General features: G+C 52.5%; 1 protein-coding gene across 3 annotated transcripts; it reads left to right on the forward strand.

The window, feature by feature from the left end:
* Positions 1-3,309: 3,309 nt before the first annotated feature.
* Positions 3,310-22,080, forward strand: MAN2A2 (mannosidase alpha class 2A member 2). 3 transcript variants are annotated; one of them, XM_020803791.3, is made up of 23 exons: positions 3,314-3,546; positions 3,844-4,110; positions 4,368-4,512; positions 7,479-7,650; positions 9,410-9,537; positions 12,899-13,072; positions 13,420-13,606; positions 13,786-13,963; positions 14,336-14,538; positions 14,660-14,842; positions 14,956-15,070; positions 15,261-15,328; positions 15,502-15,667; positions 16,276-16,512; positions 16,598-16,720; positions 18,053-18,167; positions 18,277-18,410; positions 18,497-18,638; positions 19,000-19,133; positions 20,477-20,554; positions 20,764-20,958; positions 21,126-21,236; positions 21,463-22,080. In XM_020803791.3, exons 1-23 carry the CDS (start codon positions 3,415-3,417, stop codon positions 21,616-21,618), a joined length of 3,543 nt encoding a protein of 1,180 aa, XP_020659450.3. In that variant the 5' UTR covers positions 3,314-3,414; the 3' UTR covers positions 21,619-22,080. The 3 variants fall into 3 exon arrangements, with proteins under 3 accessions (XP_020659447.3, XP_078237241.1, XP_020659450.3); XM_020803788.3 differs by lacking the exon at positions 20,477-20,554 and having other exon boundaries at positions 3,310-3,546; XM_078381115.1 differs by lacking the exon at positions 20,477-20,554 and having other exon boundaries at positions 3,313-3,546; positions 21,561-22,080.
* Positions 22,081-22,668: the final 588 nt, after the last annotated feature.

The following is a 22,668-nucleotide window of genomic DNA, read 5'->3' on the forward strand; positions in this document are numbered from 1 at the left end:
TGGAACATTTTCAAATCAGAAAAGCAGCATTCCACAAAGAAAACGATAACATTCATGAAAACCAGTGGTTACATACTGACATTTTCTGCTCTCACTGCTGTCTAAACAGATATGATCCCGAACAAACTAATGCTTTGAATGAAGTATCTGTGGCATGCAAACTCAAGACTTACGAAATGTGTACCCACTTCAAGTGTTATCTAGCGCTACCTGAACTCCCAACCATCCTGACTTGGAGAAGTTTCCCAACTCTATGGCAGCAAAGCTGGCAAATCAAAATTAAGATTAAAGCAGAAACTAGCATATCTTATCTGCCTGCAGGGATGCGAATAACTCATTCTTGTAGGTCCAACTGAACCTCCTTCTGGCTCCCGTAGCTCCCCGAGATCTAGATGTCTTCAGGATAGGGTCTGAGTAGCAAGAGAGAAAAGCTTAAACTCTAATCCTAGCTAGATAGACATGTACCCAGTGGCCACATGGGAGGAGAGCAACTGTATGCCCGCCCCAGGAAAGAAAGCAAGGAAGGGATACTGATAGGAAGATCCTAAACATCTCAGTCTAACAATAGACGTGGGAGGGTCAATCTGGTTAAAGCCCAGAGGAGCCACCATGCCTTCTGTACTCTGAAATCTCCTTGTGGTAATTTCGGCTAGACAGATGCTAAGGTGTGATGTTCAGAGGATGGCAGGCTGAGAGTTATGATGAACAATACAATGTCTATGTGCATTTCTTGGGGGGGGGAAATAGTCTTTAAGCTCCAAGGTTCAATGGCCAAGGCTAATTTCCACATCAGCAAAAAAGGCCTTCCATGTGTCCTGGAAGAAACCAAGGGAGGCACCGCATCCAGACCCAACCTTCATCCATAGACTCCCGGTGACACCATTGGAAGATTAAACTATGGAAGATTAAACCACCCTGCCCAATAGTCCGGGAGTGTATGAAATCAAGGTCCCACCGTGCGAAGAACAGTGGGTGGAGCTTTGACAGGACAAAAAAGGCAGCAGTGCTGTGGGTGCTGGAGAGGGTGAAGGAAGAGGGCTGTTGGCAGAAGCAGCCCCCCAAGAATGCAGCTGCCTTGGATCACAAACAAGGTAGAAAGCAGAGAAAGAGGCAACAGGTATGTGGCAAAACCAGTGAGGGTTCATGACTGGGGCAGACCCTCTTCTCCATCAGCTTCCCCCCCCCCCATGTCCTCAGACAACATTCTGCCTCCTGCCTCAGCCTCAGGACTCAAACCTGAAGGGGATTCCTGAGCCTCAGGATCAGAGGCAACAGCCCCCAGGAGTGACTTGGAAATTCTAGTGGCTTGTTTGGAAATCCTTGTCCCCACCTGACCTCGGGCAAGGGGGTCCCACGGAGACCTCACTGGGCAAGGTATACCCAAGTGGGTTGGACACCAAGTTTCCTCAAAGACTGGGTAAAGGGTCTCCTCTGTTGGAAGCACTGCAAGCCATCTCTTGAAATCACGTTAGATTCTCGCCTTGCATTGGGGTGGGGGGTGGGAGGTAAATGTCCTCCAAAAAGGGCAGGCAGGTGGGAGGGCGACTTGGAAGAAGGGGGTGAGGCCGCCCTTGGCCCTGGGAGATGCCGAGACCAGTGACAGTTTGGGAAGAGGCCAGACGCATGGCCACAATCCTCACCTTGCCACCGGCGGTACCTGGGCAGTGCAAGGAGCTCACAGGACGGCCTTTCTAGTGCCGGGAAAGTCCTGAAGAATGGCAATAGGTGCAATCTCACAAATCAACCTCCGGGGCAGAACAGAGAAAAGGTTAGAACTAGACAAAACTGATTCTGTACAAGACATTCATTAACAAGTGAGGAAAGTGACAAATATTTCATCCCAGTAGGTCTCTTCAGAAAAGCCGGATTTTTTGGCGGGGAGGGGATTTAACACTGGAGGCAACCTGGCAAGCTCCTGGGGTTGCCCTCCTACCAACTCGGTCTATGAAGGCCACCGGAAGGCAGATTCTAAACCACCAGGAAGATCGTGGCTACGTGGTTGTTTGTTTTTAAAAGCCAAGAAGTCCTTCATTAACTTGTAAAGAGACAAAAGTTGAGTTACGGTATGTGTAAGCCACGGGTTCCCAAATGTTGGAAAGGCTGCTTTCCTGCTGGGACAGCCGTCGAAGGGCTGCTTAAAAGTGGCCGGTTTCCGAAACAAGACCATTTCTGAACCGTCAGATGACTGAATCGTATTCGCTTTTGCTGCTGCTGCTGCTGCTCTCGGTGCTTCTTTTTCCGATTGTCCCAAAGGGGGGAGCCTTGGAGGTGACTCCCGCCGCGCTGCTCGGAGGATGATGCGGGGGCCCCGGGTGCTTTTGGGGGAGGTCTCGGCCGGTTTGAACACGGGGGCGGGGCCGGGCATGCCGGTGGTGGTCGCAATTCCCCCCCCCTTTTTGCGGGGGTGGGGTGGGGTGGCAGGCTGGGCCTGGAGGAGGAGGAGGAGGGAGCGGGGGGGGGGGGGCGCTGCGGTCGCTGTTTCCTCGCCCGCCGCGGCTCCTCTTCCCCCCCCCCCGGAGCACCGACCAGCGCCTCCCGCCCGTCCGGCCTGAGCGTGGGATTCCTGCGGCTCCGGCGCCCTCGGGGAGGCCTCTCCGGCTCCGAAGGCGAAGGGCTCCCTCTCCGGCCGGCCCACCCCCCGCGCGCAGTCAGTCGAGGCCGAGCGCTTGCTTTCTGCAGCTGCGCTGCAAGCAGGGCCGGGGCTTCCTCGGGCGCCGCGGGGGCTCCCGGAGCGAGGGGGGGACGGAGGGACGGACGGACGGAGGGGCCTCCTCGGCGGCTTCCTCTCCTCCTCCTCCTGCGCCGCCGAGCCAGGGGAGGGAGCGCAGACGCCCCTCGCCGGAGAGCTCTGCCCCAGAAGGAAGGAAGGAAGGAAGGAAGGAAGGAGGCGCGCCAGGGCCGGGCCCGGGAAGGGAAAGAGGCCGCCGACCGCGCACGCCAGCGGGGCTTCGGCCGGAGCCCTTCCTGTGGCCCGACTGCCCCCCCCTCCGCCCCCTCCCCGCTCCCGCCGGGCAGCCTTAGCAGGCAGGCGGAGAGGATGCGGCGGGGGCGGAGACCGGGGGCTGGGGGCAGAGGGGGCGGCGGAGGCGGAGGCGGCGCTCAATAGGCGAGGCCAGCCAGCCAGCCCCCCCCCCGTGGCTGTCACCCCCCCCCCCCACGCACCCTCCCGAGCTCCCGGTTGCAAGCTCGGAGGCGGGCGGGCGGGCGAGCGGGCCGTGCCAGGCAGAGCAGGGCCTGGCCCAGAAGGGCCCGGTGGCTTTCCTTCCGCCTGCCCTCCGTCCTTAGGGGGGGGGGGTCATTAGATTTCCCCGTGCCGCCCCCGCGGTGAGGGCGAGGGGGGAGGCGGCCCGCGGCTCCCTCCCTCCTTCCTTCCTTCTTTCCTTCCTTCTTTCCGCTGCGGCGCCCGCCCGCGGGATGAAGCTGAAGAAGCAGGTGACGGTGTGCGGGGCGGCGATCTTCTGCGTGGCCGTCTTCTCCCTCTACCTGATGCTGGACCGCGTCCAGCACGACCCGGCCCGCCACCAGAACGGCGCCAGCTTCCCCCGGGTGAGTCCGGCAGGCAGGCAGGCCTGGGGCACCTGGGCGAGCATCCATCTGATCTCCTGCCCGGCTGGGACTAGGCAGCCCCTTCCTCCCCCCCATCCCCCGGAGGGCCTCAGCTCCCCTCCAGGCTGAGCATCCTTGCCCCTTTCAGGCCAAGCTGGGCCTTCTTCCTTCCCTCCTGTGCAACCTGCCTAGCTACCTGCCCGCCTAGTGGGCCATGGAGGCAACAGACCCACTAGCGGTCTAATCTCTCCTCCCCCCCCCCCCCGAATATGCCCCTCCTCATCTCCCTTCCAACAGAGCCAGATCTCCGTGCTCCAGAACCGAATTGAACAATTGGAGCAACTTCTGGAAGAGAACCATGAAATCATCAGCCACATTAAGGATTCTGTGCTGGAGCTGACGGCCAACGCAGCCGCGGAAGGCGGCCAGGCGGCGGTGTTGCCCCTCCGCCTGCCCAACGGCTCCTGGGTGCTGCCCGCGGAGAACCGGCCCAGCTTCTTCTCTGTCGCCTCTCAGGACTGTCAGTTTGCACTCAAGCCCAGTAACCAGAAAGCAGATCTGCAGGTAAGGGGAGTGCGGGGGGGGGGAGGGCAAAAAGTGAGAGGGGGTAGAATGGAAGAGGTGGGTTGCAAGCTGAGCGGTGCTTTTGATGATGAGGGCAGCCAGCAGTTAAGGCAGGAGAGGAGAGGCCCAGAATCTGATGGCGGGGTGGGAGTGAGGGTCCTAGCTGGGATTTCCCCTGCGGCGAGTTGGCAGTGGCAGAGAAAAGCCAGATGCAGGTATGAAGGGACCATTTATCCTGCTCAATCTTCCTTTCCCAGATGTTGGCAGTGTCCGCGTTGCTCCCCTATGACAACCAGGACGGTGGGGTGTGGAAGCAAGGCTTTGATATCAGCTATGAGCCCCACGAATGGGACACAGAAGTACTGCAAGTATTTGTGGTGCCACATTCTCACAATGACCCAGGTAAGCACATCAGAGGCTGGTGGCCCGGATGGTTCGCCTTCCCTCCAACCCACTTCTCAGTCGAGGCGTAGCTGTGCCACGTCTGTCTTGACAGCTTGGGTAGTTTGCAGGAGCACCAAAGCCAGGAAGATGCATAATGGCTACAGGATCAGACCGCAGCCAGGAATACTATCGAACAGTTTTAAGTGCCGGCTGTTGGACAGTCACTTGTGAATGGTGCCCCCGTACAGGGAAGGTATCAGAACAGAGAAGCTCAGAGCGCACTCACTGCGTACATGAGGAAGAGACAGATAGCTGGCAAAAGACCTCAGTGTATTCTGTACAAGAGGGACATTCCAGGGCTTTCACCAGAGCAAATAGCAAAGCAAAGTGTTCTGCTTATATACTAGCCCATAATGCTTACAGGACCCTGTGGACAGTTTACAAGTTATACATTTACCCCCTCCCCCCCTCAATGAGGTGAGTACTCATTTTACTAACCTCGAAAGGATGGGTCATAGACAGCTACCTGGGATTGAACCCCAGGTCATGAGCACAGTCTTGGCTGCAGTACAGCAGTTTAACCACTGCACCAGGAAGCTCCCTCCAGAGCAAACAAATGTGAGCAGCTACAAACATTTGGAATCAAAAGCTCGGCACTTCCAACAACAAGGAAGGAAGGGCCATAGGGCCATAGGGCTGAGATGCTCGGTAGCATCTATGGATCATCCATGGAACGAAACCACTTGCTATAAAAGAGAGAGTGAGAAAGAGAGAGAGAGAGAGAAATGGGAGGAAGAGCAGACCAACAACAGCTGGTACTTTATAGAAGGCACCAAGCCCGCTGTCATCCTATAATTTTCTTGACTAATAGTGCTATCCTTTATTCATTCATTCATTCATTCATTATTATTCATTCATTTATTCATTCATCATTAAAAGACAATATTTCAAGCTAGAAACTGTATACAAATACTAAAAAGGATCAAGCAGATACCACAAAATATGGAACTCTTCATGAAAATATCTCAGATCTCCAGCAATAGAGAAAAGTCTCTAGCAATTGATTTTAGAAGAAGGAGGGAATGTTACTGTTGTCATATGAAAACCATATATGAAGAATGAGAAACAATCTGTTGTACTGCTGATTGAGGCAAACAAGGGCTTTTTAAACATTGGATAGATGGAGGAGAGTCAAGTTGGTGATGTCAGCACCATTATTTTAAAAAATGGATGTGCCAACACAGCATTGTTTACAGTTATTCAAGAAGATGTTGACTTTTGTTCCATGTGACCACAAACTTTTATAAATTAATCATGTGCAAAGGTAAAACACAAGACTAATGAGGCAAATTGGCTGCTAACCTGTTACAGTAACTCAGTTTGAACTGTCACAACTGAGTGGTCAGATTAGTCTGTTGTTCTGTTGGTTCAGTGCTTTGCTTTAATGCTCTTTGACACTTTCACTATGGCAACTTATTTTCTAAGCAGTTCTGCACTTGTTTAAAAATGTTACGACAGCAGTTAACTTCCCACCGGCACAAAAGTATCAGTTTGTCCGCTTAAAAAGGCATTGTGTTTATACTGATGGTGTTTGCTTTCGAGTGCCCCTGTCCTCCTTGGATTTGTCGAAATTTAAAAATTTGTAGAATTTGTAAAATTAGAATTTGTTCGTTCTCGGTCTTCTGATTGGAAGTGAAAGTATGGAACTCTTATAGCTGAAAGGCAGGGCTGTAACTGGGGCAGGAAAACTGGGGCTGTGCCCCAAGAGTAGACCTTTGGTCTAGATGGGCGGGGTATAAATCTAATAAAATAAATAATGTAGAAGTCTAAAGTCTGCTGAGGCAGCCCTTTTGTTCAAGCTTGCCTGATGCCTGTGGCCTGCAGCAGGAAGCAAAGTGCTACCCTCTCAGCTACTTCCATGATGATGCCCAGTCCCTGAAGGAGAAACACAGACCTGAAGGGTTTCTGCAGTGAGAAAAGAGAAGCATTGCTTCCAATCTCTCTCTGTGTGTGTATGTTTTTTTTTTAAATGTTGGTGCCAAGAGGAGGTTCTCAGAACCAAGCTTTGATTGGAAGGGTAATCTCAGAGGTTGTCTATTTTGGAACACAGTTGACAGCTCATCATGCCTTGGTCTCCAGGACCTCCCCTTGAAACTAATATTAAAGAAAAGCTGATAGTGCTGCGGAGCCCAGGCGCCTTGATTCAGGAAGCGTGGGGGCTCAGTTGTTCTTGCGATGGTGTGCAGTAGAGGCTTGGTTATTTTTCCAAGCATTCACAAAACTATGCTTTGTGCCTGCAATATTTCTTGAACATATGGGAATCAGTGTAAGTTCCTTACAAGGCAATCATAGCCTCAGTACAAGAATACCTTCAGAACAATACTTCGTATGAATTGCACGAGAGTTTATTTTTGAATTGTATTTAACAAGAGAAATGAGTCGTCAAGGATCACAGTGGCTTTCCTTGAGTTCCAGATGCTAGAATCATTTCTGATTCTGTATGTTAATTTTACTATCTAATTGGAGTTGTTGCTGAAATGTCATTGGTAGATTAAAAGGAAAAGACTGAGGTGAGCGATCATGCTGAATGAATCGTCCTTGCTGTCAGCGCTGACATCTTTTAGAGAGGTAGCCATGTTAATACATTTAAGCCAAAAAGAAAGAAAGAACCCAAACAAAAAGTAGTACTTTAAAGATTAAAAACATAACTTCAGAAAGAGTTTTTGTGAATTACAATCCACTTGTTTGACACATTGGTAGCACAGTATCTAGGCCACAGGTTTGGATATGGTATACTGTATATTTGTTGAATTATCCTTTACATTGAGAAGAGCCCGTTGTCAACGCCAGAAAATATTTTTCTGAGAGAAACCTGACCCCTTGAGGATGCAGAGCTAAAAGCATCATGAGCTTGAGCTCTTAGACAGCAGTCGGTCACTGGATTCAGCCAGCAGTAATGCTTGTTTTTCTGCACACTCCTCTAGGCTGGATCAAGACATTTGACAAATATTACTTTGACCAGACACAGCACATCTTGAACAGCATGGTGGTGAAGCTGCAGGAGGACCCACGGCGGCGTTTCATCTGGTCTGAAATCTCCTTCTTCTCTAAGTGGTGGGACAACATCAGTGCCCAGAAACGGGCTGCTGTGCGCAGGTAATTTTTTTTTGGGGGGGGGGCTCCATGCCTTGTGCTGTTACCTGTGTGAAGATGCCAAGGACATCAGAACTGTATAGCAGAATTTCCGCAATGAGGCCATGCATCCTGGCCTCCTGCTTTTTAAAGAGAAAGCTGTCAAGAAAAAAATTACTTGCCTTTCAAAGATGGTAGTAATCCTAGAAGAACTTATACATTTGTTGAACTCCCCTGTGAAAGAAATAAAGGCGTTTGAACAGGCATCGGCAGGAAAGCTTTGCTTCCACACTGTTCACATTGGTATGTTGTTAGCGTTAGAAGTCTCTGAGCAAAGGTGGAGGCCCTGAAATTTTAGACTTTTAAATGCAGAAGATGAGAGAAAGGAAGAGACATTTCTAGTGAAATGGACAAAAGACAGTAAGAATTGGTCATTTCTGAATTCAAACTCTATAGAAGGGGTAGAAAGTACATATTGCTGGGGTAGGAAACGGAGTATCCATTGCTAACATTGACCTCCGCATGACGTGAGATTTCAGCATTTCATGGACTGCCCTTTTATGCTTGAAATCGGCCTTGAAGTCATATGCCTGCCTTCCTCAATCTGAAGTGTGAAGGGTAGCCATGAGAGGCCTTCTCACTGGTGGCTCCGCAAATTATGGCATGTCATTAGAAAAGCTTCCTTGATGCCAAATCTTGTTTTGTTGCTTGAGTGGGGATTTTTTTTGGGAAAAAAAAATTATGCCAGATCTTTTAAGAGCTGTTTTTATTTATGTACTTTATCTCTTGAAGATATTGCAGTGTTTACATTGTGTATATTTTAGTTCCTATAATATTCATTCATTCATTCATTCATTCATACACACACACACACACACACACACACACATACATGCATGCATGCATGCATGGCCTTTCTGCTCAAGAAGGCTCAGGGTGACTTACAGTATTAAAACACATATAAAGACTGGATGGAGAAAAAACAAACAGCATTCCTCCATTTCCCCTTAGGCAGCCAATTACTGAGAAGAAGCCTACCTGAACAGAAAGGCCTTTGTCTGCTTGCAGAAGGACAGCGAAGAGGGTGCCAACATGAGCTTCTGTGGGAGGGAGTTCCATAGCTTGAGAGCAGCAACAGAGAAGACTCTCTCTTATGTCCTCACCAAACATTCCTAACAGAAAGAAAGGCCTCCTTCATTATACACCTTATTGGAAGCCGCCCAGAGTGGTCGACCAGACCAGATGGGCGGGATATAAATAAAATAAATAAAATAAAATAAATTATTTAAAAACCCAAGCCGGCTCTTAAAGAGAAATACAGCCTTTCAGATAACTTGGACCCAAATAAATCATTTAGGGTTTTATAGGTCAAACCCCACGTGCTGAATTGTGCCCCCAAAACACGCAGGCAACCAGCGGAGCTGTTGTGACAGGGGAGTTAGCCCTGTAACCATCTCCAGTTAACAATCCAGCCTGCCATTTCAGACCTGCTGAAGTTTCTGAGCACATGTCCTGCCACTTGCTTGTTTTTAACTCCTGTTATTTGTGTATTATTCAACGCTGGTACTCATGTTTTGAGTTTGGGTCTCAGGATTTCCAAAGAGTCACATGTTGGGTTGTTGTTTTTTTTTAAAAAAATGCTAGCCAATGTTATAATATTTTGGGACCCGAGATAACTTTTTAAAATAAAGCATCCAGTTAATAAATTAATAGTACAGAGAGCTATACGTGAAAATAAATGACCCTTGCTTTACCGTTCCTGACATTTGCCTCCTGTCCCTAGGCTTGTAGGCAACGGGCAGCTGGAAATGGCAACAGGAGGCTGGGTGATGCCAGATGAAGCGAACTCCCACTACTTCGCCATGATTGACCAGCTCATTGAGGGTCACCAGTGGCTGGAGAAGAATATTGGTGAGTCCCTTGGCCTTAGTCAAGTAGAGGGTAGCAGCTGTGATGTGACTTGACCAGGCAGAAGAAGCACTGGTGAGGCTGAAGGAAATAGTTTTGATTGAACCAGACTGGACTTGATTTTGAGTCTCAAGACATCTCCGTTTCGCAGAGCCTTAAAGAGCAGGCTCCCCGGTGTATATCGAAAAAGGCGGGTTACAGTGATGGAAACATTTGCCCTACAGAACCGAGACGATTTTGGAGATTGGCTTTAATGGCCACAAGCCACTGTCTGTTAAGTTTTTGAAAATCCGAAATTCCCGCGCTTGTATCTCATTTTGTGCGAATGAGATACGTTAATTTCTTCAGGAACTTTTCAGTATTGTTTTTCCCCAAGGCGAAATGAGTAATTGCCTCTAACCGGATTCTTAATTAAAACGCCGTGTGTTCCATGGAACTTTCTCTCCAGTGACAATAGATGGCAATTGGCTTTCGTGGAATACATCCCATTGGATGGAGTACGACCTCCTTCACAGCAAACCTAGAAGGAGCGGGTTCTAAATATGGGCCATCTCTATTGTTTCCAGTCTGGGGGCCACTCCCTCCTGTAAGGCAGTGGTGGGAGTTCATCGTTGTTGTACTACACCTCCCACCAGCCCTGGCCAGTGGTGGAGAGTGTTGGGAGTTGTAGTCCAGCACATTGGAAGGCCACACGTTGCTCAGGCCTGCTGCAAGGGCTGCTCGTATCCCTTGCCCCCAAACACTTGCCACCCCAGGCTTCCTCCCCACCAGTTTCTCCAGCTGCAATAACAAAATAGTTCTGCCAGAAAACCTTGGCGCGCTTTTGCTGCTGCCCATCAGAGTTTGGATTACTAGCTTTATAGACCACGGGTGTGATTCCATGGAAGGCACCTTCCTGTCTTCCCATTGCCCCCCGGCCCCCCAGATTGCCTGCTTGTATGTTTTCAGAGCAGCATCTATCCCAATTTTGCCTTCCCCCCCCCCCCCGGACTGCTTCCCTACCCAAGGAACCCAAGGGAGGGAAAAGGAGATAGGTTGCGGCCTCAGAGCTTCTCAACCCCCCCCCCACTGATGTCACAGTGGGAGGCAAAGCAAAACTTGGACCGGGTATGCAGAAGGAGGCCAGGATCTGTTCTTGATCATCCCAGAGTGCAGGACACGTAATAATGGACGTAAGCTACAGGAAGCCAGATTTCGGTTGAATATCAGGAAAAACATCCTAACAGTTAGAGCAGTACGACGGTGGAACCAGTGACCACGAGAAGTGGGGAGTGCTCCAATATTGGAGGTATTCAAAAGAAAATTGGACAACCCTCTGTCAGGTCTGCTTCGATTTGTTTTCGTGCATTGAGCAGGGGGGGTTGGGGTTTATGGCCTTATAAGTTCCTTCCAACTCCATTATTCCATGATTAGAGAGAGAGAATCCCCCCTCCCACCCAGCACTCCTGCATTGGGGCTTATCCCCTCCTGATCCTGCAAGGCCAAGGTTTTCGGGGGGAGGACAGGTTGGCAAGGAAGAGGAGTGGCTTGAGAGAAGGGCCCGGTCTTTGCCAGTAGGGACAAAGCCCCCTGATAGGACCATCCATGGGTGGGTGTGGGGGAGTATGCAGAGGAACAGAGAGGGAAAACATGGGAGACGGTTGCCTTTCTGAGCTGTGGCAGGTTTGCCCCCTCTTCCTTTTGGGACAGAAGGATTATTTTAGCCCTCCTGCTTGTAGGAGAGGAGGCAATATGCTGCTGGTTGATTGTGTCTGGAATCCCAGGGCCAGACGAGGGGTTTCTAGGCACAGCAGTGTTTTTATTTGTATAGTTTCCTGGGCTTTCTAGTCTGTTGTGTAGGGCACTTCCTCTCTCCCTACTCCCTAACCTGCTGTGAGCTCTGAATGAGGCGCAGCCCTCTGCCACGCACGCCGTGGTCAAGCCGTGGTCTCGTTCTCTGGGCATGGTGTCCCGCTTGTGGTGTCTATTGATTTGGCAATAAGTTGTACTGCATCCTATGCCGTGTCAGAGGGATGGAGAGGTTATAGGCACTGTGGGATTCCACTTTGAATTCCTGCCCCACCCCACCCATTCAGTGAGAGGGAAATTAGGGGTGCACGATCAGAGGCTGCTGTGACTGGCTGCGGCTGGAGCCTGGATTAATAGGAGATGTGATGTCTGTCTGCTTCCGGCCCAGCCAGACAGATCCTGCCCACAGCTTTGCCCCACGTGGGCTCTTAGGCTGGCATTTCTAAGATGTCCGGCGAGACTGCAGACAAGCCCCAGGAGTGGGACGCCCAGTTCCTCAACTACCAGCGCCTCTTTGACTTCCATTTACACAGAAACAGAGAGAGCCGTATTGGCCCATCAGAAGAAAAGGGAAATCCATAGGCAAGCAGTGTTTTAATATGGGGAGAGCCTGAAGAAGCTTTTTCAGTAATCCCCTCCTCCATTAATCCCCCCCCAAAAAAACTAATTTGGGGTGATTGGGGCATGGCGACCACATGCAGAGTCCTCGGAGGGCCAAGGATGGCCCTGTGTGGTCCTTGGTCCTCTGGAGATTTCCCATCCTTCCCTTGATAGGACCAGATACAATCCCAACATAGCGTGCAAGCACTGAGTTCGCCAGACCTCTGCATCCTGATGGTGAAAACATGGGACTCGGGTGAGGGTAAGGGAGAAACAAGGAGGCCTGAAGACTGGCTAGACCTTTAAGTGACTCCTCCCCAAGATGGCGCCGGCCTCCTTGATGAGTCACCGGTAGACGCGCAGGTGTCGAGTTACACATAGCAGTGTTCTGGAGACCTCAAGTAATTGCAGAATGGCTGAAGAAAAGTAGGGGGCGGGCTCTGGATTTTCTGCTCTGCAGTCTGAAATTCACACATTTCATTTACTGTCTTGTTTTGCTCAGCAGTTTCCAAAATACAACACTTGCCTGCAAATAACAGAACTGAAAGAGATGAGGATGGGAAGGGCCATTCACAGCGTCTCCTTAACCAAGTGTTATTATAGATAACTTAATTTTTAAAAAACGTAAAGCCTTCTTCCATTTCCAGCCAAGGGTTTTGGTCATGTTGTCGAGCTACGAGAAGAGGCTGGCAGGAACAGGGCTGGCTTCTCTGCCAAACTCCCTTTGCCATGTCCAGCATAGGAAGGCAGGCAGGCCAGTGATGTAATCCCTCCCAGGAAGAGTCAGGATTTTGGAAGAATGGCTGTGGCCTCTTGTTACCCTTCAGAGAGTAGACCAGTGGGTGGGGGCCTTCCTCGTTGGCTCCTGTGCACAGAATAAGACTTTTTGTGGCCGGCTTGGGGAGGAGGTAAAGGAGGTAGCAAATGCTGGAATTGCTCCAAGAAGTTCTATCCCTCTTTATTCCTGGTTCCCCAGGGGTGACGCCACGCTCTGGCTGGGCCGTGGATCCCTTTGGCCACAGTGCCACCATGCCTTATCTTCTGCGCCGCGCCAACCTGACCAGCATGCTCATCCAGCGGATTCACTATGCCATCAAGAAGCACTTTGCAGCGACTCAGAACTTGGAGTTCATGTGGAGGCAGAGCTGGGGTGAGATGGGGATAGAGGCGGGGGGGGTTGGGGGAGGCTTTGGCGTCAGTTCTTTGCCCTGCGTTGCCTGGCACGGCTCTCGCGGGCAGCCAGGCCTGGCCCCTAGAGAAGGCGGCCAGTGCCTTCGTGCAGAGACCAGGAGGTGTGGCGGGTGCTCCCTTCCCTGCAGGATCTGGCTGGGCTTGTGACCCCCCCCCCCCCCGTGGGCCCCTTTTGTGGTCTTTTGGCGCCGTGGGGCCTGCCGAGGGCTGATGAAGGGCTGGTTGAGGCACCTGTCTCTGAAGGGGGTGGAGGCTGACCCAGGCCCCTTCAGGAGCACAGAGCGATGCTGGCTTTGGCCTCCTCAGATCCTGACTCCAGCACCGACATCCTCTGCCACATGATGCCCTTCTATAGTTACGATGTGCCCCATACCTGCGGTCCTGACCCAAAGATCTGCTGCCAGTTTGACTTCAAGCGCCTGCCGGGCGGCCGCATCAACTGCCCCTGGAAAGTGCCCCCCAAAGCCATCACCAGCTTCAACGTGGCTGAGCGGTGAGTTCTCCTGGCTGGGCTCGGTCCTCCCACCCATCATTCCCGGCCTCTTGGGACGGCTCCCAACACCTCCTGTGTTGCGGGCAGTGGCCCTCGAGGGGCTGGTGGAGTGGCTACGGCGGCTGCGGCTGCTGCTGCTTTCCGGGCTCCTCATTCGACTCTCCCTCCGACTCCTTCAGGGCACAACTCTTGCTTGATCAGTACCGGAAGAAATCCAAGCTCTACCGAACCAAAGTGTTGCTGGTGCCCCTGGGGGACGACTTCCGCTACGACAAGCCCCAGGAATGGGACGCCCAGTTCCTCAACTACCAGCGCCTCTTTGACTTCCTGAACGCCCACCCGGAGCTCCACGTGCAAGTAGGGCTAGGCTTAGCTGTGGGGAAGACGTGGGGTTGAGCCTGGACGGGCATGAGGGCTGGGATGGCTGCTTTAGGGGAGAAGGAAAAGAGACTGTCCAGTTAAGGGAAGGGCTGAGAAACCTGACACCTTTCAGACAACGACCCCCCAGAACCCTGATCCAACCAGCTGTCCTAGTTGGGGCTGATGGGAGTTTTAGTCACAATATGAGAAGAGCGCCAGGTTGCTCCAGGAAAAGGAGCAGCCTCCTTTCCCTCCACCACAGGGTAGAGGCCAGGGCCTTGGGGGGGGCTCCCTTTCGCTCGGCCGTTCCTCCCACCGGCTGGTGTGCTTTTTGCGCTTTCTGATGCTCCGCTTGTCATTCTTCTGCAGGCACAGTTCGGGACCCTCTCAGATTACTTTGATGCGCTGTACAAGCAGATGGGCATTGTGCCAGGCATGCACCCGCCTGGCTTCCCAGTAGTCAGTGGGGATTTTTTCTCCTACGCAGACCGCGAGGATCACTACTGGACAGGCTACTACACTTCCCGACCCTTCTACAAGAGCATGGGCCGTGTGCTAGAGGCCCATCTCCGGTGAGTAGCCTCCAGAAGAGGGGCTGGGGCAGCTGCCAAGGCAAAGAGGGAAGGGGAGGAGGCTTTAAGCCCGGCTCGGGAGAGGAGGCTCACAGCGTCTGCCTCTTCTTCTCTACTCCAGCGGTGCTGAGATCTTGTACAGCTTAGCTCTGAGTCATGCTCGTCATGCAGGCATGGACAGCCGGTACCCGCTGTCAGACTACGCCATGCTCACGGATGCACGGCGCAACCTGGGGCTCTTCCAGCATCATGATGCAATCACAGGCACGGCCAAAGAGGCAGTAGTGGTGGACTACGGCATCAGGTGTGTGCCGGGAATAACTTGAATAAGGGGGAGGCCAGCAAGGAGCCCTTCCTAGCCAGGCCGTGTGCCTCAGGCCCTGAGCTCCGTTTCCCTTCCTATCCTCCCTCTTCCAGGCTGCTCCATTCTCTGATGAATATCAAGCGTGTGATCATCAATGCTGCACATTACCTGGTGTTAGTGGACAAGGAGGTCTACCACTACGATCTGGCAGCTCCCTTCCTTGCCACAGTGAGCAACTGTCTGCCCCCCTCCCCTTTGTGGCCGGAAGAACTGGTCTAGAAAAGGAGAGAGAACCAGGGACTGGTTCCGTGCGTGCGTGCATCCGCACGTATGGGGGACACAGCTTTCTTGGGCTCAACCAGGCTCTTGCCGGCCCTTCCTGACCCCTCGGGGGCTCTGAACAGCTTCTTTCTTCCAGGATGAAACTCGCTTGAATCAAGATTCTCTGCCAGAGAAAACCATCATCAAGCTGGAGGCTGCGCCCAGGTGGGAAAGGAAAGCCCAAGGCTGGAGGGACGGGAGGAACCTGGACCTTTGAATCCCAGTGGGTTGGTGGTTCCAGGTTGGACTTTGGCGTGATGGGCAGAAGGCGTGGAATGCTGGCGCTTGAAAGGGCCAGCCAGCTTTCTGACTGGTTCATACCATCCCTACTCTTGCAGGTTTGTGGTTGTCTTCAACCCTCTGGAACAAGAACGGCTGAGCCTGGTGACCCTGCTGGTGAACACCCCTCGCGTTCGCGTCCTCGATGAGGAGGGGCAGCCCCTGGCGGTGCAGCTGAGTGCCCAGTGGAGCTCCGCCATGGACATGGCCCCTGATGTCTACCAGGTAGCTTTCGGCAGGCTGGTAGCAGGGAGGCTGTATCTGAGGGAAGGGGCGGCATTTTTTTTGTGGGAAGCCACGCGAGGCTGTTGCATCAGAGCAATGCACAACAACAGTTTGTGTCGTAAAAATGTGTGCACTCGCTGAAAGTCATCTGCCACAGTTGCCAGAAGACTGCCTTGCGTCTTCCCCCCGGGGTTGATTGCAGTGGGTCCAGCTGCCCCATTGCCACGATGGATGGAGCCACCTGCCTTCCCTGTTTTTTGTTGTTGTTTAGTCGTTTAGTCGTGTCTGACTCTTCGTGACCCCATGGACCAGAGCACGCCAGGCCCTCCTGTCTTCCACTGTCTCCGGGAATTGGGTTAAATTCATGTTGGTCGCTTTGGTGACCCTGTCCAACCATCTCGTCCTCTGTCATCCCTTTCTCCTCTTGACCCCTGTTAAAGCCTCACTAAACCTCATCCATGCATTCCTGTTCCATAGATTCTCCAGGGGTACTCCTCTGCTTACCTGCTTAGGACAGGCCCCTTGTCAATGGCCCTTTGGCCTATCAGCCATGCATGGTCCGGATCCATGGAGACTGCTGTCCTCACTCTCTCTGCTTTGACCGGCAGGTGTCCATCATCCTACGTCTGCCAGCGCTGGGCCTTAGCATCCTGCAGCTGAGCAAGTCCTTTGACAGCCACAATACCTTCAAGTCTTCTGTCCGCCTCTTCCTGCACGGGCGTGACCTTCCTGTGCACAAGTACGAGGCCTTCCCGGTGCAAGTCATCCCCACTGCCACGGACGACTTCTGCCTAGAGAACCAGCACATGCAGGCGTGCTTCTCGGGGCCCAGTGGGTCGCTCAAGGTGAGCGAGATGCCAGGAGGCAGAGCAGGAGGGATGGTGGGCAGGAAGAGTCACCCTTACCTGGTCTCCCTTTGCTTTTTGGCAGAGCGTTTCTCACGTGGGAGGTGAGCAAGAGCAGAAGCTGAGTAGCCAGTTTCTCGTCTATGGGACCCGGACCACGAAGGACAAAAGTGGAGCCTACCTCTTTCTGCCTGATGGAGAAGCCAAGGTTTGGCTAGGGCTAGGCTGGGTGGGGTGGGTTTTGTAGGCCCCCCCCCCCAGACTTGCCCTGGTTGGGTAGGGGATGGGAAGGCCGATATAGGGGAGTGGCCCTTGGCAACTGAACACTTGAGCTTGGCAGAGGGGTGTGGGAATGATATTATTGGCAGTCCTCCCTCAGCTGCTGTTCCGAGGGGCAAATCCTTTCCTTTTTTTTCTCGACGATCCGCACAGACTTGAGTTCAACGAGACCGTGTTTCCATTGTGGCTATGCTTGGTCTTCAAGGCAGGAGTGGGCGAAGTGTTGCCTACAGGCTGCATAACCCTCACTAACCCCCTAAATCTTGGGGTGGGTGGGTGTGAAGTTGTCCATTCAAATGGCCAGTTGTGTCCTTTCAAAACAGGAACTGATCAGAAGTACTCTCTATTATTAAATAAACAAGGTTTGTGGGTTTTTTTTTTTAAGCTGATACAACCAGTCACAACTCTGAAGGGCTTCTGAAGATCATGTGGATGATATGAGGGGAGAGGAGAAGGCTGTAAATCTCCAATGTGTAAACGTCCTGTGGGCAGCTATTATAGCCGTGACTTTTGGAAGTTGCCCAGCCCTTCTTTAGGCTCTGGAATTACTCTTTCACGGGAAAGATGTCATCCCTGTAGATCTCTCACATGGAGAGGCAATAGTGCCCCTGAGTCAATTTTATGCTCAGACTTCCCTTCCCACTGAGTTCAGCAAAACAGCCTTTTTGTGTCTCCCTGGCTGTCTTCAGGGTCTGATTTTGTAGCTGCCGTTCAAGGGACAGGCAGGTAGAGACATCTGTCTGTCCTTTTTGCTGTGGTGTTCTTGGATGTGGAGATGATCTTCTGGACAGATGGTCTTGCCCTGGAAAGGCGGAGTGTTCCTGGTCTGCAGCATAGGAGAGGATGTGCTGAGGTTGCTTTCCTGCAGTGGACGAAGGCTGGGAGCAAGGATAAGGGAGTTGAGCCTTCTGCAGGATGCGCCATGCGCTCTCTTGTGTTTGGGTGGTTCTTTCAGCTCATGCCTTCCAGGATTAGCTGAAATAGTTTGACATCTGCAATGTAGGTTTTGAAGGCTTCGTAGCAATGTTCTGTTTTGAGGTCCGGCTTTTCTGGAGGACATTTCTAACGACTTTTTCATTTTTGTAATGACATGTCCAGTATTATGTATTTATAGAGTATTTAAATTATTTAAATGATTCCTTTAAATGCACTGCTCTGGAACAGAGTGGGTGGGTTAAAAAATGCTCTAGCAGAATTAACTCCTTTCCCCTACAAAAAGCATCTGCCTGCCTGCCTGCCTTCATGCTCCCCTTCTTTGCAGCCTTATGTCCCCAAGGAACCCCCCTTGATTCGGGTGACAGAAGGACCTTTCTTCTCAGAGGTGGCTGTTTATTACCAGCATGTCCAGGAAGTGGTCCAGCTCCACAACGTGCCAGGTGAGGTTCTCTGGAGACCAACAGTACTCCGCAGAGGGGGGATCTGGTGCTTGCACGAAGCCGGAAGGGACTTTCCTTCCAACCCTCAATGGGGTTTGTCTGGTTCCAGGTGTCGATGGGCTGTCCCTGGAGATCTCCTGCCTGGTGGACATCCGAGACCACATCAACAAAGAGCTGGCTCTGCGGTTTAGTACTGACATCGAGAGCAAGGGTGCTTTCTTCACGGATCTCAATGGCTTCCAGGTAGGGGACTGGAAAAGAGGTGAGAGGAGGCAAAAGCCGACTGTCGAGACCGACAGGGACTCCTCAGAATTCCTGTGTCCTGGCAGATCCAGCCTCGGCAGCACCTGAAGAAGCTGCCGCTTCAGGCCAACTTCTATCCCATGCCAACCATGGCCTACATCCAAGATGCACGGAGCCGCTTGACTCTGCACACAGCCCAGGCCTTGGGCGTTTCCAGCCTCGGCGGTGGTAAGTAGTGGGACGCTTATAGCTGGAATAGAGTCCATCCCCTGGACACCCAGGCTGGCTAGACTTGGCAGGAGGGTGGGGGAGCATCCGAGCTGGAGTCTTGAGGCCCCCTTCCCCGTGGGCAAGCGAGGCACCTTCCTGGTTCATGTCCCAGATGGGGAATTGGCACTAGAGAGCCTTTATGTGTGACAGGGCCACGTCGGTGAGGTGGAGTGCGGAGAAGAGGTGCTGGCTACCTTGGCTGACTGTACTCTGGGCGGAGGGGGGGGCGCCCTCCGTTTGGTGCCAAGCAGGCTTTAGAGGCTGAGATTCGTGTGAAGACATCCTGCGTGAGAAATGTCCTCTCCCTTTCCCCCTGCAGGCCAGCTGGAGGTCATTTTGGACCGGCGTCTCATGCAGGATGATAATCGCGGCCTAGGGCAAGGCCTGAAGGATAACAAACGGACCTGGAACCGCTTCCGGCTGCTCCTGGAACGACATAGCGCTGCTAGCAAGGTATAAAGATGGGGCGAAAGCTGGGCCAGCTGCCCCCAGTGGGAAACGGTTCCTTCCTCATAACATCTCCAACGGGTTTCTTTCCCTTCCCACGGGAATCCAGCAAACAAAAGAACAGGAATATTGACCTGATCCAGAGCTCTTTGGGACAGACAGAAGCTCCTCTGCAACACACCGGAGGCCTCTCCTCCCCACAGGTCTCGGTCCTGTTGCTCAAGGGGGGCGGCTGCTTACAGTTTTTCTTGGCCATCATAAGCCTCCCCAAGGGAAGAGCACCCATTCCTTTTGCAAAACAGACTGGAAGAAGCAGGTCAGACCTCTTTGAGGGGCCTGAAAGATGGGCTTCCTCTCACAGGATCCCTGTCCTGACCTAGATGAGGGTCCCCTGAATCTGCGAAGAGCCCTCCTGTTCGTTCTTCCTACAACCTGCAGCTTGAGCCAGATTTTGTTTCTTTTTCTTAGAACTTTTTGCCTCCCCCCCCCCCCGCAGTTAGTGTCAGCTGCTCTTCTGCATAGAGGTGTTGGGAGGAGAAATTAAGGATAGCTTTACTCTTTACTCTGTTTACCGATTTTGGAAAAACCTAAGAAGACAATACTCATTTAATCCATCCAGTGAACAGGATTTCTTTGCAAATGGGAGTGTTGGAGATGAAGCAAATCCCAAGGTGTTTCTCTGGAACAGCCACAACAGGAGGGAAGAATTGGGGGGAAATGACAGATTGTCCAGGGAAAGCTTAAACACGAAAGGAGATGCAAGAGGGAGGCAGAGAAGCCACCAAATGTTATTATGCAGAAATGAGAGGCCTCATGTAGCTTCAACCAGGACAGAGAGATACAGTGGCGCCCCGCATAGCGACGTTAATCTGTTCCAGGATTAATGTCGCTATCCGGATTTGTCGCTATGCGGGGGGAAAAAACCCATAGGAACTCTGTTTAATGCGTTCCTACGGGGGAAAAACTCACTGGTAAGTGAAGATTCCCCCATCCGGCTCTCATTTTCGCTGCCCGGTAAGCGAGGGCAGGGCGCAAAAATGCTGCGGACGGCCATTTTGCTGATCCGGCGGTCATTTTGGAATCGCTGATCAGCTGTTTTCTAAACATTGCAATGCAATCACATTAGCGATTGCAAAAAACACATCGCTATGCGGATCCGTCGTTAAACGGTGCGCTCGTTATGCGAGGCACCACTGTACAGGCTGTGGAAGCCCTGTGCAGTGGCAGGGGGAGGCCTGCTAGTGGCACTCTTGCATAGAGTCTCCAGTCTGCAGGGCTGAGGGGGTGACCTTTCCTTTTGATAATGTGGCTATTCTCGTTGCCCCTCTCCCTGATTCCCCCCCCCCCAGAGCTCCAGCTTCTTTTCCAAACTGACTTCCGTGCTTAGAGACTTGGTCTTTTCCAGCAACAAGGCTGACAGCCGAGAGGTAACGCTGAGCCCTGTCTTGTGTGTTAGCTGGTGGTGACATAGCTGGGTCCAGCAGCCTTGTGTGTGTGTATATATTTTAGTCCAGCTCATAGATTGGGGCCCTAGCATAGAGAGACTTGAATGTCTTCGGGGGTACCTGAGCCCAGGCCAGCCTCCTCCACTCACAGGCCCTTGGGGGCATCTCCGTCGCCTTCTTTGTCCATGCAGGTGCAGGAGACCCCACTCGTGAGCTTCCCATCTCTGCTGAGCCACATGACCTCCATGTACCTAAACATGGAGGTGCTGGTGATGCCTGTTTCCCAGGAAAAGCCACCTCCTCCCACCCTGAGGTCGTTTGTGCCCCTTTCAGCTACCATACCCTGCGACTTCCACCTTCTCAACTTGCGCACATTACAAGGAGAGGTGAGTGCCAGCATAAGCGGAGCTGAGCAAACGAAGCCAGTCCTCGGAGGACCGCTGTTGGCATCCATCACCTTCTTGGCTGCCGCTGATGCTATTAGCCCTAAACTTTGTCTGTGGCGGAGGGTGTGTGCATAATCTTCCATGGAACATCTCTGCTTTTTGTCCAGGATGATTCCTTGCCTTCAACTGAGAGCGCTCTAATTCTGCACCGCAAGGGCTTTGACTGCGGCCTGGAAGCCAGGAACTTGGGCTTCAACTGCACAACCACCCAGGGCATAGTAGGTCTAACAAGCTTGGTGTCTCTGCCTGGTGGGAGAGGGGGCAAGAGTGAGGATCATTGGGGGTGAGCATTAGGTCGGGGGCTTTCCAGAGCCTGTTGTTTGGCTTTGCTCTGCGAACTGAGGAGTGAAATCTCTTCTCTGGAAGCAGGGCGGGAAGAGCAGGGACTCTTCCAAGTGGGCTGGCCTTGGCTCCTGCCCTTACCTCTCCTCTCTTGCCTCCTAGCTATCCCTCGGTGGCCTGTTCCAGGGTCTTGAGCTGGTCTCCCTACAGCCCACCTCCTTGACGCTGATGTACCCCCTCGCCCCTTCATCTCCCAACAGCACCATCGTCCACCTGGACCCCATGGAGATTGCCACTTTCCGTCTTCGCTTTGGATAGTGCCACGGCTGGGCATTCTGGGAGTGGGACTGGTCATCAGCACGGCTTACTCGGCCTGCATCCCAGCCCATTTGGTGTTGCCCTGTAGGCTGTGACACCGGGCCAGGGGCTCACAAGGCCTGATAAGACTCAGTGGAACTCTTCTTATTTATTGGTCCACCCTTCAAGAAGCTGCAGAAAAAGACACCCAGGAGGTTATGTGGTCAATGCGCAGAGGCTTCACCACGCAACCCTCCGAACTAGTTGGTCCCTAGAAGTGGGGGATGCGGGAATCCCTCCCGTTCTCAGGGAATGAGATGTGTGTTCTCGCCATGCCTGCCCTTGGAGGCCCCGTCAGATGCCTCACAAGCAGGGAACCAGGACTTGAAGAGGTAGCAAACACTGGAAGGGGGGGGGGGCAAGGTATGTGTGAGCTTCCAAGAGCTCTGGACAAACTTTGAGAAAACAAAGCCCTCCTTTGAAGCCTTTTGTCTCTAGAGTCATGTTTACGGCCCTTCTGTAACCTCTAGCCAGGATGCTGCTGGTGAATGAGGATGGGAGGCGGGTCCTGGGGAATGGGGAGGCCTTCTTACTGACCGGTCCGCCCAGAGGCCCACGCTCACAAGGGTTTGCTGGCCTGTCACAGCTCCTTTACAAATCTGGAGGTGCTTTGCATTCTTCCTCAATGGAAGTGCCTGACATACTTGGAAGGTGCTGTCTTATCCCAGAGAGGTTTGTGGTGGTTGGGGGGCAGAGGTCGTCTCAGTAGGAACTAAAACACACTTTGTTCAAGATCCTGCCTGAGGATTTGTGACGGAGCCATGTGGCAGCGGTGGGCTCTGCTGCTGTTCCAGTCTGAGGGACTCAGAATTTCAGTGGGTTGCTCTTTGGACAGGTAGGTGCCTTCTGCAGACCAAGAAACAGAAGCTGAAAGTATGGCTTGTCTCAACTGTTCTGCTTCCTAGCCAAGGTGGGCTCAACATTCTCCTCCTTCACCCTCCCTACCTATTGGCATTCACTGCAAGAGAATCCTGGCCCACCTGTTAGCTTCAAGCAACGCACATGAACTTA

The sequence above is a fragment of the Pogona vitticeps genome, chromosome 12, assembly GCF_051106095.1.
Source record: "Pogona vitticeps strain Pit_001003342236 chromosome 12, PviZW2.1, whole genome shotgun sequence".
Lineage (NCBI taxonomy): Eukaryota > Metazoa > Chordata > Lepidosauria > Squamata > Agamidae > Pogona > Pogona vitticeps.